Consider the following 17,473-nt stretch of genomic DNA (forward strand, 5'->3'; position numbering starts at 1 on the left):
ATTTGTTTCATTTGCAGTGAACTTGAAACCTCCTGCATACTAAATAAGTGCTTAGCGCGTGAGTAGCGTCTGAGCTGTCCCCTCAGCCCCAACTCTTCTTTGAAATAAACCAAAAAGGCAATTGACGGATACAGTCCGGTGGTTGCCAGAGGCTGTGGGAGGAGGGAAATAAGGAGCTACTGATAGAGAGGAAATTGAGGAAGGTGATGGCTACACCATATTGTAAACGTTAAGACCTTAAAATGTTCAGTGCTAAATGTTGCATTATGTATGCTCTGCCACGACAAAAATCAAATTTAGCCTAAATGGGAATCCAAGCATAGCCCAGCACTTACGGTGTCAGGAGATACTATGGACTCAAGAATAAAGTGCCCAGGGCAGTGGGCAGAACTCATGCTTAAAGAGCTCTGCAGCAAGGCAGGTACACACCCGACAAGGTCTGTCCCTGCATATGAAGCCACTCTAAGCTGGGCAGATCCCACCAGAAATAATGCTCATCAAAGTCTGAGGGGCTGGGTCAAACCATTCCTTGATGGAGCGGGAGAAATCACATCAGTGTCTCCCCTCCAGGACTTGCCTACATTCGTCCTTAGACTTCTCCAGCTCATGAGGTGGTGTTCTTGACTACACTTTCAGAGAGGTACAAAGAGGCTAAGTATTTGTGAAGGCTACACAGGTCACAGCCCTGGAAGCCACCCCTGTGTCCGGGCTAGTCACATCATCTGAGGGGGAGTTTGCTTGACTTGCGCACACTTACAGAATTCTTTTCCACCTTCAGCTTGGTAAAATACGGTGTAATTGTTGATGAATCCATTTCTACTGCTCTTGGGAATCTCTTGCCATATGATTGTGGCTGTCTTCAGTCCGATGTTCTCCACCCTGGTCTTAGGACCTCTTGAAGGAGCTTCAGAGGACAGGGACATAGAAAACCAGGCTGATCACGCCCTGAAGATCCACCCTTGCCCCATTGTTCAAGCAAGACCCACAATGCTGGGGGTAGGATCAGGTGGTTGAATGGGGTGGGGAGGGAATTGTAGAGATTGCTTGTTTGTTCATTCATTCCTTCTTGTTTGTTTTCAGTCAGGCATCTGTTACAAGTGGTTTTTCCTGCCAGTCTGTCTGGACCCACAGCTGTGCCAGCCCCAAATAATACACAGAGATGCTGTATTAGATATCATTCTGTCGGCTAGTTACTAGTTTCTTATCGGCTAGCTCTGTCTTAATTATTAGCCCATATCTATTAATCTAAGTATTTCCACATGGTCTCATCTTACCAGAGAGAGGGGCTGGCGTTCTACTCTCTGTCCTCCATGACGGATCTCCTCCCTCCCACTTCCTGTCTCCTCCTTGTCTCCTAGTCCCGCCTATCTTGCTTTTCTAATGGCCATCAGTGCATTATTCATTAACCAATATGAGAAACACATTTACAGAATGACATCCCCCATCAGGCATCTTATATAACAAGGAATTTCAGAGTTCCCCCAAAATGTACTTTTTTTTATAGGTATTTTTATTATAGCTAATTAACATCCAGCTCTCATTCCTATCTGTAAAGCATAGCTAGGATCAGCTGAAGACTAACCTCCCTGGTCCAACTTTGCACAGCAGGAGATAGTTTCCAGTGTTGAATCTAGAAGGTATTAACGTTCAAAAGGATGAAATAAAGTCTGAGTAATGTGTCATGAGTCCATGCTCATTGTTTCATAAGCATCATTTGGCAGGCAGAAAGATAGCCCAGGTGGAAAAGCCTTTGCGTGCCAGCATGAGGTTCACCTACAAAGCCGCCATGGTGACCCATGCTTATATCAGAGCTGAGAGGTGGGATGGCCAGCCTGGACTAATAGGCAAGCCCCAGGTCCCAGAGCGACCCCCTTAAAAAGTAAACCAGGTGGATGGCCCCTGGGGCTGAGAAGCGAGGCTGACATATGACCTCCATACATGTGCACCAAGACACACTTGGCATGCACACACATGTACACACTCAGAGAAGCGTTTTTAACATGGGTATGATGGACTGGGTAGGCTCCCTGGACCGATCTTAGTTAGTGTTAACTTTGGTTACAGCTCTAGTTGCTGCTTTGTGGTGTCCTTGGAGGAATCGTTTCACCTCCGTGAAGCCCGGTGTCCCGTTTGTAAAGGTGAAGATTAAGGTGTTGTAGAAATGGACCTCACGACAACCCGGCATATGAATTTGTAGAATGTGCGCCCTGCAAGGCCATCCACACGTACCTCCTTCTTTGGCATAAGCTTGGACTGTGTATGGCTGGCCTACTTGCTGCCCCAACACTGGATACACTGATATGTTGTAGCACACGAGAGGCTTTAATTTATCTTGAGGCGAGAGGGGGTGGGGTGGAGAGAGAGAACAAGACTTGCGTAAGTACACAGGACAGCAGAATGAACAAAATGAAGGACAGTCCGTTTTCTAGGTGAGATGGCCACTACCATCTGCTCCTGCTGTAAAACGTTCCAAACTGACTAAATGGAGGGCAATCCTAGTAAAATCACAGCTCCGTCATGAACAGGGGAAAAGCCGGTCATCACTCCTCCATGGCTGACTTCATCACATGTGCTGAATAAAATTTAGCCCTGACGAAGCACACCCGCAAATACTGAATTCTAGGTCCTCTGCCTGCCTGTGTCCCGCCATAGACTTTTTGTTTGTTTTTGGAGACAAAGTCTCATGATACAGCACAGGCTACAAACCGCCGTGCCTGGCTAGCAGATTTCTTACTGTGGATTCCATTAAGTCCTGGGAAACAGCTGGACTGGAGAGAGCTTGACTCATATATCACACGGGGACTGGGCTTTCTTGAAATAAAATCTGACTTAGTCTGTCAGTCCCTGAGGAAGGGCCTAACTCTTAAATCAGATGGAGTTCTGAGGTAGGACAAATGGTTCCCTGAGTCTGGTGTTACCCGAGGATAAAGGGGCTCTCCTCAGGTAAGTGACAACTCATGGCCTCACAGCCGCTGTGAAGTGGGGAGGAGCCCACGAGACCCAGCCCCAGCCTTGATGGCTGACAGCCCAGGGAGAGTTAGCTGCCTCTAAGGGCGTGTCCCCACCCCCCAGGAGGCCAGGCACCGCCCAGTGACGGCCACAGACCTGAAGGGGAGGAGCCAGCCAGGGGAGGAGTCAGTCAGGGGGAGGAGTCAGGGGAGGGGCCAGCCAGGGGAGGAGCCAGCCAGGGGAGGAGCCAGCCAGGGGAGGGGCCAGCCAGGGGAGGAGCCGGCCAGGGGAGGAGCCAGCCAGGGGAGGAGCCAGCCAGGGGAGGAGCCAGCCAGGGGAGGAGCCAGCCAGGGGAGGAGCCAGCCAGGGGAGGAGCCAGCCAGGGGAGGAGCCAGCCAGGGGAGGAGTCGGTCAGGGGGAGGAGTCAGTCAGGGGAGGAGTCAGTCAGGGGAGGAGCCAGTCAGGGGAGGAGCCAGCCAGGGGGAGGAGTCAGCCAGGGGAGGAGCCAGCCAGGGGAGGAGCCAGCCAGGGGAGGAGCCCGCCAGGGGAGGAGTCGGTCAGGGGGAGGAGTCAGCCAGGGGGAGGAGTCAGTCAGGGGAGGAGTCAGTCAGGGGAGGAGCCAGCCAGGGGAGGAGCCAGCCAGGGGAGGAGCCAGCCAGGGGAGGAGCCAGCCAGGGGAGGAGCCCGCCAGGGGAGGAGTCAGTCAGGGGAGGAGTCAGTCAGGGGGAGGAGTCAGGGGAGGAGTCGGTCAGGGGAGGAGTCAGTCAGGGGAGGAGCCAGGCAGGGGAGGAGTCAGTCAGGGGAGGAGCCAGCCAGGGGAGGAGCCAGCCAGGGGAGGAGCCAGCCAGGGGAGGAGCCAGCCAGGGGAGGAGCCAGCCAGGGGAGGAGCCAGCCAGGGGGAGGAGTCAGTCAGGGGAGGAGCCAGCCAGGGGAGGAGTCAGCCAGGGGAGGAGTCAGTCAGGGGAGGAGCCAGCCAGGGGAGGAGTCAGCCAGGGGAGGAGTCAGTCAGGGGAGGAGTCAGCCAGGGGAGGAGCCAGCCAGGGGAGGAGCCAGCCAGGGGAGGAGTCAGCCAGGGGAGGAGTCAGTCAGGGGAGGAGTCAGCCAGGGGAGGAGTCAGTCAGGGGAGGAGCCAGCCAGGGGAGGAGTCAGTCAGGGGAGGAGCCAGCCAGGGGAGGAGTCAGTCAGGGGAGGAGCCAGTCAGGGAAGGAGTCAGTCAGGGGGAGGAGTCGGGGGAGGAGTCAGCCAGGGGGAGGAGTCAGCCAGGGGGAGGAGCCAGCCAGGGGAGGAGTCAGTCAGGGGAGGAGCCAGCCAGGGGAGGAGTCGGTCAGGGGAGGAGTCAGGGGGAGGAGTCAGTCAGGGGGAGGAGTCGGTCAGGGGAGGAGTCAGGGGAGGAGTCGGTCAGGGGGAGGAGTCAGTCAGGGGAGGAGCCAGTCAGGGGAGGAGTCGGTCAGGGGGAGGAGTCAGTAAGGGGGAGGAGTCGGGGGAGGAGTCAGTCAGGGGGAGGAGCCAGTCAGGGGAGGAGTCGGTCAGGGGGAGGAGTCAGGATAGAGTGGGTAAAATGTTTTGAACGCTCACATGAAATTGTCTGACTCAATTAAGACTTCCTTGTAAAAGCCTTCCTTTGCTACGTGCACTGTGATTAGCACTGGCAGGGTGGCCCGTGAGCGCCATTATTGCCTGCGTCTCCATGCACAGGTGTGGGTAAGCCTGTGTTTGCTTCTGTGCCAGCTTCGCCTGGGAAGGGTGAGAACCAGGGCAATAACGCAGCTTCCCCAGGGCCGCCCTCCTATTTGCAGCCTTTGAGGAGAATTGACGCTGACTGAAACGAAGCCTGCTGCCAGCTACCTTGCTCGATGCTCCAGGTTGTGGCCTGAGACACGGATTCCCAGGACAGGGCGGCGAACGCGGACTCTGCGGTTTCAGGGATCCACTCCACCATCCAAGTGTCCACCTCTGGGACGGAGCTGACCCACTGCAGCACCAGCAGGGGCTCGGCAAGGCGGGCCTGCACGCCTTTGATGCACTGGACGGCTGGAGAGACGGGAAAGGACTGAGCACAGCTGCCACCCTCAGCCCAATGCAGCAACGTCGGTCAGCCACTGCGGCCAGGCCACGTGACACAGAAACACATACAAAAGAGAGGGAGGGAGGGAGGGAGGGAGGGAGGGAGAGAGGGAGGGAGGGAGAGAGGGAGGGAAGGAGGAAGGGAGAGAGGGAAGGAGGGAGGGAGAGAGGGAGGGAGGGAGGGAGAGAGGGAGGGAGGGAAAGAGGGAGGGAGGGAGGGAGGGAGGGAGGGAAAGAGGGAGGGAGGATGGGAAATTGGAGCTGCCCCAAGCCAGAGCCTAGGGCCATACGAAGCAGGAAAGGTAAAGAAGGGTCCTCCTCTAGGGGCTCTGGGGAAGCATGGTCCAGTCCACAACTTGCCTTTTATATCCCCAGCCTCAAGAGGCACAGGACAACTTGTCCCTGTCGTTTTAAGCCGCCCAGTTGGCGGTAGTATAGTAAGGTAGTCCCTGGGCATAACTGGCCTGTCCTTCTTCCTCTGGTCTCCCGGAAGCACTTTCTTAACAAGTGATTTGGCAAGGCGTCCCGCCCTGAAGATGAATGAGTTTGGCTTCCAAACCTCACACTCTTCCTGCTCACCACTCCTGGAGCTCAGAAAGAGCCGGAGAGCCAGCTTAAGGTGCCGGGCATGAGGCTGAGGAGGACACATGGGGAGGCTGGAAAGGAGTTCAGAAACTGTGAGTCAGCCATGCAAGAGGGGAGGTCTGGCTCATTAGGGGTGCTGAGAGACGAGTTTCTAAGTCGTCCTACGCAATAAAGACTAATCGTCAGCTTCCTCTGCTCCTCCATCACCTGCCCCCGACATCACTCAAGAGTAAGAGGAGAATAAATCATCCCTGGAAGCAGGGAAGAGGGTGGACCTCGAGCATCGCTGATGTCTCACGACAGATGTGGAGACAGCCACCCCAGATCTAGCAAATACCACACTCAGAGTCATCCTCAACTCTCCCTGATGCTGTCCTGATGCCTGATGCTGTTCCTCTGCCAACTCACCACAGGTGGCTTTGCTTTGCCACACCCTATACCAGACCACTCCTTCCTGGGACGGCAGACACATAAAATTCAAGTAGGGGACCCTGAAGGGTTATCTCTGCCAACCCTCACAGAGGCTAATAACCATCCTGGCTCCCAGCATCTGTGACCAGAATCCCAAAATCGCCTCATGAACACTAATTTCAACAGTTTAGTTCGTATATACCATCTAGAATCGCACTGGAAAAATCTTGCACGGATTACAAAGGCTCCCTGGAGCTTTTCATCATGTAGAAGATAGATCTAACAGCAAGTGCATCATGGTCATTTCATGGCTGAGATAGCCTACACTGTCTTATCACAGTGCCTGACATAGCTTAACGCATGTCACGTGATGACCATATTAATCCAATAATACATAAGCATTAGATTGTTATTCCTTAACTTTCTCAGAGCTCATTTTGTTTTGTTAAACAAAAATGTGTAGTCTTAGTTCTCCGTGATAAATTCTTACAGCTACAGGCATGATGGACAGTATCTTTTCCGGTATCTACATTAACACACTTGTGCACTGCGCCAAATATTGCTGTCGCAGTGGTCACTGGCAGTCAAGGGATGATTTAAGCTTTCCTAGCCGTCTACTACAACGTTCTGCAAACTTCCTCGGTCAGAGCTGGACAGTAAGTGTTTTAGTGCTCACAGGACACACAGTTCACCATCACCTACTACACAACTGTCAGACAAAGACGGCCCAGAGCACACGTGAAGACGCACATGGCAACACTTCAAACTTAGTCTGGGACCATTACAGGCAATAGTTTCAATATGGTTTTTAAAATACCAGGTGAATTTAGCGTAACTTTAACATGCATTTTTTAAGTTGACAATCCATATCTAGTAGGAATGTAGTTCATCAGAACTCTACTGAGAACGATGATAGTGGGCTAGGGCTCTACCCAATAGAGAGATTTGCTGAATAGCACCCACAGTGTCCTGCCATTAGTCCCCAGGACTGGAGAGGGAGAAAAGGAGACAGAGACAAACAGACACTCGCAGACAACAGTGGTAACAGGAGCAGAGATGTAACTCAATTCACTGGTAGAGGGTTTAAGCCCGGATCCAGTCCGCGGCACAGCGTCACCCTGGTTTGGTAGAACACTTGGAAAGAAGGAACACAGGAGTCAGAAACTGAAGGCCACCCTCTCCCGTGTGAGTCTGAGGACAGCCCAGTTACATGAGACCCTGTCTCCACGCAAACAAAGATGGTAACGGCCAGCCTGGACGACATTTGCAGAGAGGAGGACCCCATTTGTTCCTCACTCATTGTGAGAGGCGCGTCCAGTTTACACCCATCTCAAAGAGCGGAAACAGCTTGCCCAAGCGCAGGGTCCTTGTGGAAGAGCAAAGATTTGAACCCAGGGCTGCTAGACTCCACAGACCACACCTCCACCCCCTGCTCTCTATGGCATCCCGTTAGGCAGCCATGGTGGGAACTGAGGTTAATTACTTAGGCAGCACTCCCATTTAACGAAGAGTGCATGCTCCAACTGCACATCATTTGTTGGAAACATCACTGGACTCCTAGACACTGGAACAAGGGTGCAAAGGACCAGTCGGGCAAGGTGGGTGGTGAGCACCTTTAATTCCAGCACTCAGCAGGCAGAGGCTGCTGGATCTCTGAGTTCGAGGGCAGCCTGTTCTACAGAGGGAGTTCTAGGACAGCCAGGGTGACCCAGAGAGACCCTGGCTCAATACTCTTAAACACTGACTCAATACTGAAAGGAGGAGGAAGTGTGTCAGGGTTAAGAGAAGGGGGAAGGATGGGCAGAAAAGTCTAGAGCGTCTTGTACAAACGCCGGAACCAGGCTGGGCTAAGCAAACAGGTATGAATTAGCGAGAACAATTCTTAGATATCTGTGCCAGCTGCTATGTTATTTGGCCAGAAATCTGACAAACAAAATCTGGCAAATGAACAAACAAAACCCTGCCCTCTGGGCCCACTCTCAAGCGTAGCTGGACAACACAAGCTAGATTGGCGTGGGAGGGGGGACGACAGAGAAGAAGAAAACTCTATGGGGGGGCTAAGGAGGATGGGGGGAGAGGGCGGATCTAGGAGGAGGTAGGAAAAGGAGATGGAGGTGTCAAATGCATCATATGACATGCTCAAGAATTAATAAAAATATTTAAAAATTACTGCCCTCATCAGGTGTGCATCCTCTTCAAGAAGAAAATGTTGGCGGGAGGGATGGATGGATGGATGGATAGAGGAAAGGAGGGAGGAATGGAGGAAGGGAGGAGGGAGGGGGAAAGGGAGGGAGGGAGGGAGTGTAATAAGTTTGACGGAGGAAGTAGAACCCTGAGGATGAGCAGCTCCAGGTGCAGATAGCAAGTTTGAAATACAAATCCCAAAGTGAGGAGGCTCGGTGGGTTGCTTGCTACACATGTGTGAGGGCCTGGGTCTGGGTCCCCGCACCCATGTAAAAGCCAGGTGTGGCAGAGCGTGTCTGCAATCAGAGCATGAGAGGAAGACAGGAGGCCCCAGAGTTTCCTGCCAGCAATTTAGTCAGCGAGAGACCCTGTCCCAAAAATAGTGTGGTGAGCAATAGAGGAAAGTATCAACCTCTGGTCTCCACAGTGGTGTGTGCTCACACGTGTGTACGCTCACACACAACACACATACACAGGCATGCACGAATCTATACTCACATTCGACCCAGGGATCACTCCCTCACACACAATCCAACAAGGCTTTTTATTCCAAAACATAGAAAATCAGGCTTTGCCACTTTGCCTGGGTTTGGTAAAACATTCAGAACTCCTAAACCTAAAGTGTAGATGCCAGGCGTGGTGGCTGGTGTCAGCAACACCATCACTCACGAGGCTGAAGCCGAGTGGCCCGTAAGTTAGAGGCCAGCTACCGAGTGAGACCTTGTCTCAAGAGAATTTACCTAGCAACTTACGGGCAAGTCCGTGCACACATACAAGCGGTGTTAGCTGGGCCATCAAATGGGAAAGAGAAGGAGAGCAGAGAGGAGAGTAAGCACAGAGCCCGGCAGAAGAGTTCAGGAGAGGATGCAGGCGCTGAGGACTCAGATATGACTGCTGTGTACGGCCCTGCCCAGAGCCCTTCCCTGTGGGCCAGAGTCACTAAGAGCAGGGCCAGCCTTTAAATTCCCAGCACAGGCTTTACTCCAAGGCAACTGTATTTCAGGATGGAAGGATGGGCTTGTTAGTTACCAGCAGGTTCTGTCTCCCCACGGCAACCTACAGAGCCCTTGTTGCCCCGACCCCTCAATTTGATTCAAGAGGAACAACTACCCGAGGGCACTGACTGCTCCTTCTTCAACCAGATGGGACTAGACACCCGAGGGAGAGGTACTTACTCTCCTCATGAACAGCTGGGATCCTCAGGACCGCCTCTCGGGACTTCCCAAGAGAATTAAAAGAAGTCACAGACACACAGTGTGTCTGGCCTGTCAGAAGCAGCTCATATTGCTGCTTAGTGACATTGTTTATCTCTGTAAGGTTGGTGCTGTTTTCTGGAAAGTACTGTATGTTGTAGCCAAGTGTTCTCTCCAAGACTGGGGCTCCTTTTGCCTTCTGTATCCAAAGAAAACAAAGGTAAATGCCAATACCAGAAGGAGAAAAAGGGACAGAGACTGTGATAAATGGAGCAATGTCACATTAGCCATCAGACACTAAGCTATGTTCAGGTCCAACACAAATAACTTCTGTTGTGTGGTGATGCCTGCCTTCCAAGCGCCAGGAGAGATATTTACCAAATGGTCCCTTGGTATCAACTCTTAACAAGAGTTCAGTTTCATGGATCCAAACTGGTACTAGCAAGCTGTGTACTTTCTTCTCTGTCCTTCATTCTACCATGCATAGGCAAAGGTATAAACGCTAAAAAGTGAAGGCATTCAGTTCCGGGCCAAAAGTCCAGAAGTTATCAAGGATGGTTGGGTAGCTGTGCCTTTATCTTTTACTTCCATAGTTACCCTTCTACAGAGGGAAGACAGCTGTCCTAGACCAAACATCCAGCTAGAAGGACCAAAATATTCAGGACTTCCCTGCCAGTCCCCTTAGCAGAGAGGCCAACATGCAAGCCCAGAGACTCTGACTCAGAATCTTATTTCTAGTCTTGAACTTAGACCCACTGACCAGACCAGATGTTTTCCTGTGAGTAAGCATATGGGATATTTTCTGGGAATTATGGGGACTGCAAGTCTTTTGGTACTTGTCACAAACATCATGGAGCAGAATAATTGGATGTGCGGTCAGCTAGTGTTTCAATCCACTTTGACCCAGCATCATCACCGTCCAGGAATTTCCCTTCCATTGATCACAACAATAAAAGGCCAGCTAGAAATTCTAACGGCAAGGGTCCCCTGTCTCTCCAGACAATGCCTTATCTTTGCTGTTATGGGCCTCATGTTTTATAAACTTTGTGAGTTTTATTTGTCTGCTCATTTTCAGTGCTGGGAATCATGCCCACAACCTTACCAGTGCTAACCAAACACCCCACCACAGAGCCCATCATCTTCACTATGTGTACAAGTCAGTGATTTTTCAAGACAGTCATAAAAATCAACCTTTATAACTACCAGCCTCTGCTAAATAAATTGAATTCTTAGAAAACCCTCTCCTACTGAGGCATAGACATAGAGACCAGTCCTCCAGCAAGAGGGAGGAGGAGGCAGGCAGGAACGTCTGGCTACTTACTTCCCGGGCTGGCCTCTTGACTCCTACCTACCACAGTATAGCTAAAGCCTTGCAAGGGTATACATCGTTGTTCACTTTCCTCCCCCAAGATGTGCAAAACCATCTCTCGCTGCATCTGGATTAGTGTCAAAGATTTCCAAGCATCCCCGGATGTGCGCTCCTGTGCCCATGCCTCTGGATGTCCCAAGGAGATGGACCAAAGCAGCACCAACCTTGCGATTATTGGTTTCTGGTGTCACTCACCAAGCCAGGGTGATGTCTCCATTTAAAAAGATTTAAGTTGCCAAACTCTAGCAAATAGATGACTTCCTCCCTGGTAGCCCTGGAGACGCACTAGAGCCGCAACTTTTCTCGGACCCTTCAACCTCCCATTTTTCTTTTCTGTTTCCTGTAGCGTTTCTTCTAACTGCCCCTTCCTTTCCTGTTTACCTTTCCGCTCTCGCTTTCTGTTCCTTCCCCTCTTCTTCTCTTATTAGTTCATCCTTCCCTCTCTTCCCTGTATCACCTACCATCTTCTTTACCCCTCTGGTCCAGATTTTCACCTTAGAAAGGATCATGTTACCATTCTTCTAACTTTGCACAGCACACGAGTACTTAAAGGCACACACATATCAAATGTGTTGGTCATATCAGATGACCAGTCAGTGTTCTTCTTGGTATAAGGATGAGACTGCAAAAATCTTACACTGTAGTCTCGGGCACGGCAGCCAGGGTAGCATCCTGTAGATGCGCCCTGTAACTGCCCCAAATATTAGTGATTCAGATCAAAGAGAGCAGCCTGTGTCTGTGAAGTGTCCTGGGGCCATCTACAGGGAAACTCTGGGGAGTTTCTGACCTGCACAGCTGTGAGCTCTGCGGCCACACAAGGAAGGGGATGTTGGGGGCAAATCATCGAGAACCACGGTGTTTTAAGGGGAAGAGACCAAAGGTTTTCTGTTTTGTTTTTTCCACCAGTTTTCGGAGACAAGGTTTCTCTGTGTAGCCCTGCCTGTCCTGAACTCGCTTTGTAGACCGGGCTGGCCTTGAACCCACAGAGACCTGCCTGCCTCTGCCTCCCGAGTGCGCCACCTTCAGAGGTTTTTAAGCAGGGGTTCAGTGTGACTCACCTTCCACAGCAACAGCACCTTCCTTACTCCGTTCACGTCTGCCGGCCCCAGGACTCTCCACAGATCCGGGCTATGAGGAACTGGAAAGAGCAAGAGGAAGCTGGTAACCACGGGGATAGGGCTGCAGCAGCAGATCTCCACTGGGCCCCTGGGCGAGGCCCTGGGCGAGGAGACGCTTGAGGGGACAAATAAGGCAGAGAGGAGGGAGTCAGCCTTGTAATGCCCAACAAGGTCTTCATTTTGCTGAAGAACTGGAGTTGACCACATTTCAAAATAAATCTGCTCTTGTTGTGATAATGTAAATGGGGGGGCAGGTAAAATATACTCCATTGGGTACACCTGGTCCGCTAAAGCTGGGAGGAAACGCACAGTCTGGCGTCCTCTGAGATTTGACACCGGGTGTGTTACTACGGAAGCCTTTCCACCTCGATAGACCCCCCCAGTAGAAACGCTAATAACCAACAGTGAGAGCAGCTAACTCCCGGCAAGCACCGCTGCACGAAGAGTCTTCCCTGCATGAGCAAATGCAATGCCTATAGCCTCATCACTGTGGGGATTTGGCGGTGCTACCCTCATAGAGAAATCAAGGAACTGCCCAATCATACAAGCTCCAAGTAATACAGCCGGGATTTAAATCCTCGATATGCACCGTATGAACAGATATTTAAATAAAACTTTTCAAATCAATAGGTAGATAGCCTATAATCAATAGGTTGAAAGAAAAAAAGTAACAGCAGCATTTCAGTTTGGCTTAGAACTTTTGAACAATTATAAGGTCTGAGGTGACGTGAGTCAGACAATCATCACCCCATTATGAAGCAGGGAAACTTATGAGTTGGAAAACAAGAAGTTAGGAATTTCTGGAGTTGAGGCCATCCGATGATCTAGCTCTCTAAGATCCCAAAAAAGAATGAAGGAAAACAATAGCAGTGGAAAGGCCCCACTCAGAGCCAGCGTCCTCGGGGGGTGACATGTAAGTGTTGGCACGGTTTAGTCAGCAAATGGCAGCCAGCTGAACTAATGAGCAGAAGAAACGACAAACTGTGATGGGGGGGGGCATGAGGACGGTCTGCACTGAAAGGCAGGCTGGGCTTGAGACTGAGCCATGCTAGCACCATGGAAGAGAAAGGGTAGCCACAGAAAGACATCTGGACAAGCCACAGCCACACTCCGGGCACTGTTCAATCTCCGAATGCCGCGGTGAAAGGTGTCCCGGGGGAGAGGACAGCATGGGCAGGGGTACAACAATGGGTTCCTTCTGAAGATTTTAGGGAGAGTTCAGCTCGGACACGGCACTGACTATCCCAGCACCATTTGGCCATTTCTTACTGAGCATTTTATGTGATGTCTTATTCCGGTAGTTATTTGAGTTGTCCGAGCACTCAGAGATAATGTCTATAGAATGCATGCATGCCAATACAGTTTTAATCAGAAAGTTGATTCTTTAACACAGCCATCATTACATGTTAGGCCTGGTCCTAAACCTTAAGCATGTGGTTTTGGATTTTCTATGGTCTGTTGACCACATTACCAGAGCACGGAAGAAGCGAATCTCAGATGAGAAGGGCATAATTCTCCAGATGATGCATGGAGAGAAAGTTAGAGACTAAGCCTGAACGCCTCCAATGGGGATGGAAAGGAGAAGCTATCAGATGTTCCAGAATCTAACCTGGAATATGCTAAAGCTGAATATGGTAAATATCTGGATGTTCCAAGCTGGTCTCATGGAAACTCAAGCAAAATCAGGAAGAACTCGGGGCCGTGAGTACAGAAGTTGATCCCAGAGGCCAGAGTGTGAATTGACTTTTTCTTTCCCTTGCCGTCATTAAAAACATGACCTAATTTTCTTGTATTAGCACTACATTCATATACTCAGTAGCCATTTTTAAGGTTTAAGATGTATAGCTTCAACTCACTGTAGGATGTCTTCAGAGGAAATGATACCACTTCTTCTAGAGTGTAAGAATCTCCTAAGAAGGGCTGGAGAGATGGCTCAGTGGTTAAGAGCACTGACTGTTCTTCTAGAGGTCTTGAGTTCAATTCCCAGCAACCACATGGTGGCTTCCAACCATCTACAGTGGGATCCGATGCACTCTTCTGGCATAAAGTACATGCAGATAGAGCAATCATATACATAAAATAAATACAATTTTTAAAACTCTCCTAAAGAGTGTGAGAGAGAAGATCCTAGATCTCTGGGATCATAAAGCTGCTGTAGTAACTACACTCTCTGAGGAGCATGGCTCACTCCCAGGCGCTCAGCGGACACCATTAGTGCTTATGGAGAAGGGAGCTGCAGACACTCTGGGCCATGAGATTAAGGCACCAGGGACAGTGGAGAGTGGCGTACCTTCCTCCATAGTCACCCCCGTTTCTTCTTTACTCCAGTTGCTCCTAAATCTCGACTCGCTGGTTCTGAATCGTAGAGCTATGACATATTCCGTGAAAGCCTGAAGCCCAGTGAGGTTGTAGACCAAGTCGTGATCCTCGAAACTGACTTCTGTCTGAAAGGCAGAGTGGGCTCTGAGCAGAAGCGGGGGCAGCGTTCTGTTTCCTGCTTCTCTGCTTTGGCCTTGGTGCTTTCTCGCTGAGACATTTGGACCACGCCCCGAATCACTCTCGCGCTCCCCATCTCCATTTTGGAAGTTTGTGGGACTCAGGGTCCATGTCCACTGCCTTGGAGGCGCCACGCAGAGCCCCGGGACCCAGGAGCACCTAAAGTGACTCTGGGGCTCAGAAACTCAGCCTCACACTACTCCAAAGACTTAAGTGGCCTCAGGGTTAACCCTAATGTCTGTGACCAGCAAGGGGAGATTTCTCTAAGGCAGCGGCTCTCCACCTCCCTCCCTAATGCTGTGGCCCTTCAATACAGTTCCTCGTGTTGTGGTGAACCCCAACCATAAGACTATTTCATAGCTGTAATGTTGCTGCTGCTGTGAATCACAATGTGAGTGCCTCACATGCAGGATATCCGATGTGTGACCCCCGTGAAAGGTCGTGTGGCCCCCAAAGGGGTCACGATCCACCGGTTGAGAGCCAGTGGCCATCGGGAAAGTGTGAGGAAAAGACTATGGAGAACTGGATGCTGTGTTCCCAATTACGGTGGGTTTTACATGAATGCTGACTTAATAACAGTTTCCTAGATGCAATGTATATTTTGTTCACTTAAAATGTGATGTATATCTCATAAAAGATTAAAAAAAAATTAAAGTGGCCAAACCATAGTGTCTGGTGGCCAGTACTGCCATTCACAAACCAGGTTATAACACAAAAGCAAATCCCTACGTTTTTAGGCTGTCCCTGTGCTCAGAATACAAAATGCAAATTGTACAATGTGCTTCCAAGCTGAAAAATACAAACGGAAACAGGAAAGAACAGTAGACACTATTGATTTTTCTCCTGATTTCCATGCAAAAAGTGAAAAACACAGTTCCATGTAACGTGTATGGTTTTTCCGCCTGCTGCCCCTTATTTACCGCAATAGTTCCAGGCGAACAAAAGTTGTCAGTGCAGTGTTAATGCTGTAACTTACCCAGTGGGTGCTGTTGACAGTCCTGAACCGGACTGTGCCCCTTAGGTGATACAAAAGAAGCCTTTCCTGGGGTTTCCACCGTATCTGGAGCATTTTATTCGAAATTGGATTCACACTTAAAATTATAGGTGGTTCCGTTTTCACTAAAAATAAATAAATAAATGAAAACACAATCCTCATATTTACAAACAGAAGATACTAACAACATCCACCCAGAGTTAATGTCACAGTAACCCTAGACACCAAGGACAGTCCATACCCTGTGGTTCATTACACACAGATCCATGAGCAGACATCGCGGTTAAATAAGGATCAGGATAAACAAAATAGGCCGAACAGATGTTTATTCAGGGAGAAATAACTTACAACCTAGACAGACGAAAACCAGAAAATTCAACCCGATCCTCTCCTGTCCGAGTCCTGCCAGCAAGAGAGCTTTTTCCCCGGCTCCCCTCCGACCTCCTTCCACAGGTCACCTCCGCCCATGGCTCCCCCCCAATGGGCGTGGTCAGTGCCACAGAAGGACTATCTCACTATAAGGAGGAGCAAGAGAGAGCAAGGACAGGAAGTCAGGGATCAACCACCCAGCAACCCAGCCAGCGTGGAGTGAAAGGAAAGTTATTCAGAAGTAAGAAAGCTAAAGGCCCAGAGGGAAAAGGCAGGCGGTTAATTTAAGAAAAGCTGAGATAAGGCCAGGCATTTAGAGGTAAGAGTAAAGCTCCATGTTTGAGTTATTTGGGAGCTGGGTGATGGGCACCTCAAAAAGCCAAAAGAGCAGAAACAACAACAACCATGCCTTTTTATTTAATTTTAATAATGTGTGGTGATGCGGGTGTGTACACACACACACACACACACACACACACACACACACGGGTACAGGTGCTCGTGGAGGCCAGAGGAGCTGAAGGTGACTGTGGGCTGCCTGACGTGGGTGCTGGGGTTTGAACTTGGGTCTCTAGCTCCCTGGGATAGGTTTTAAAGATAGCATTAACTGTGTGGATCAGCTTTACGGATACAGTTACTGATACTGTTACTATAGCACATGTCTGGACAATTTGTAAAGAGAAAGGACTTGCTTTAGGGGGCTCAGCCTGGGCCAGCCGGCCCCATTGCCTCAAAGCTATTTACTTCATGACTGGGGTGCAACACAGAAGAGAGAGGAAGTGGCCAGGGCTCTGCTGTCCTCTTAAACACCCGGTGGCCACCACCCCTTAAAATGACACACCCCTCCAGTAGCCATGGGTGAGAACCGAACTCCCAACACAGGAACCTACGGAGAAGCTGAGTACATTCTTTTGGAAAACTAAAACTGTTTCTGCTTTGGGATTTTTAAAGAAAAGTGTTTGTTTATTTAAGCCAAGGTATCAGCCAGATACAGAAGTTGTCAGACGTTTCTTGCCTCAGTCTCTCACATGCTGGGACTACGAATGTGAGCATCCATGCTGGTGATCCTACATTCAAAACAGCTTGGACAAATCAGCCTTGCAGACTACAACCAGGATTTCTGCATCTTCTTAGGATTCCCCCATGACAGCGCCCTTTACCAACAGGAAGTAGTTTGGAAAGAACGACGCCCAAATTCCCAAATATTGTTTATAAATGTTTGTTTTCATTTAAATGGGATTGGTTATAAATGGTTAATGATCACAGCCAATTCTTTTTAAAGGTAAAAAAGGGGATTATGATATAGATATGAATACTTTGTTTTGGAATGGATTTTCATTTATTGATTACTTTGTTTTGTAATGGATTTTCATTTATTGATACAATTTAAGGTCAATTTTGTGATGTGTATATTTCTCCTTTTGTTTAGGTATTGTGTTTATATAGCTCATTCAGAAATGTATAATGTAGTACAGATTATAGATAATTACCTATGATAGTCAAAATTTAGTGTTAAGTTAGTTAGGTTTTTCAAGATACACAGAGATGTATTTGAGATAGATAGGCATTCTTCAAACCTTTCAAAGACCTATAGAATATGGCATTTAAAAATGGTTTAGGGTTTTTCTTGACAGTGAGACATAAATGCTCCTGGCAACACCACCTGAACCAGAAAGGAAGATGGTAGATGGACATCGAAGAAATGCATTATAAAGTTACTTCTAATATGGCAAGACTAGCC

At 49.6% G+C, this 17,473-nt stretch overlaps 1 protein-coding gene across 1 annotated transcript in view; it reads right to left on the reverse strand.

Annotated features, from left to right (window-relative positions):
• The window catches only part of Il31ra (interleukin 31 receptor A), a 31,165-nt gene that overhangs the window by 5,397 nt on the left and 8,295 nt on the right, over positions 1-17,473 (reverse strand). The window contains exons 4-10 of the mRNA XM_051183060.1: positions 15,346-15,488; positions 14,164-14,317; positions 11,814-11,893; positions 9,369-9,585; positions 4,795-4,980; positions 2,230-2,331; positions 758-904 (exon numbers count right to left, since the gene is read on the reverse strand). Of these exons, the coding sequence (XP_051039017.1) occupies positions 758-904; positions 2,230-2,331; positions 4,795-4,980; positions 9,369-9,585; positions 11,814-11,893; positions 14,164-14,317; positions 15,346-15,488 (1,029 nt within the window). The remainder of the gene's footprint in view (positions 1-757; positions 905-2,229; positions 2,332-4,794; positions 4,981-9,368; positions 9,586-11,813; positions 11,894-14,163; positions 14,318-15,345; positions 15,489-17,473) is intronic.

This window comes from Phodopus roborovskii, unplaced genomic scaffold (genome assembly GCF_943737965.1).
Source record: "Phodopus roborovskii unplaced genomic scaffold, PHOROB, whole genome shotgun sequence".
NCBI classification, from domain to species: Eukaryota; Metazoa; Chordata; class Mammalia; order Rodentia; family Cricetidae; genus Phodopus; species Phodopus roborovskii.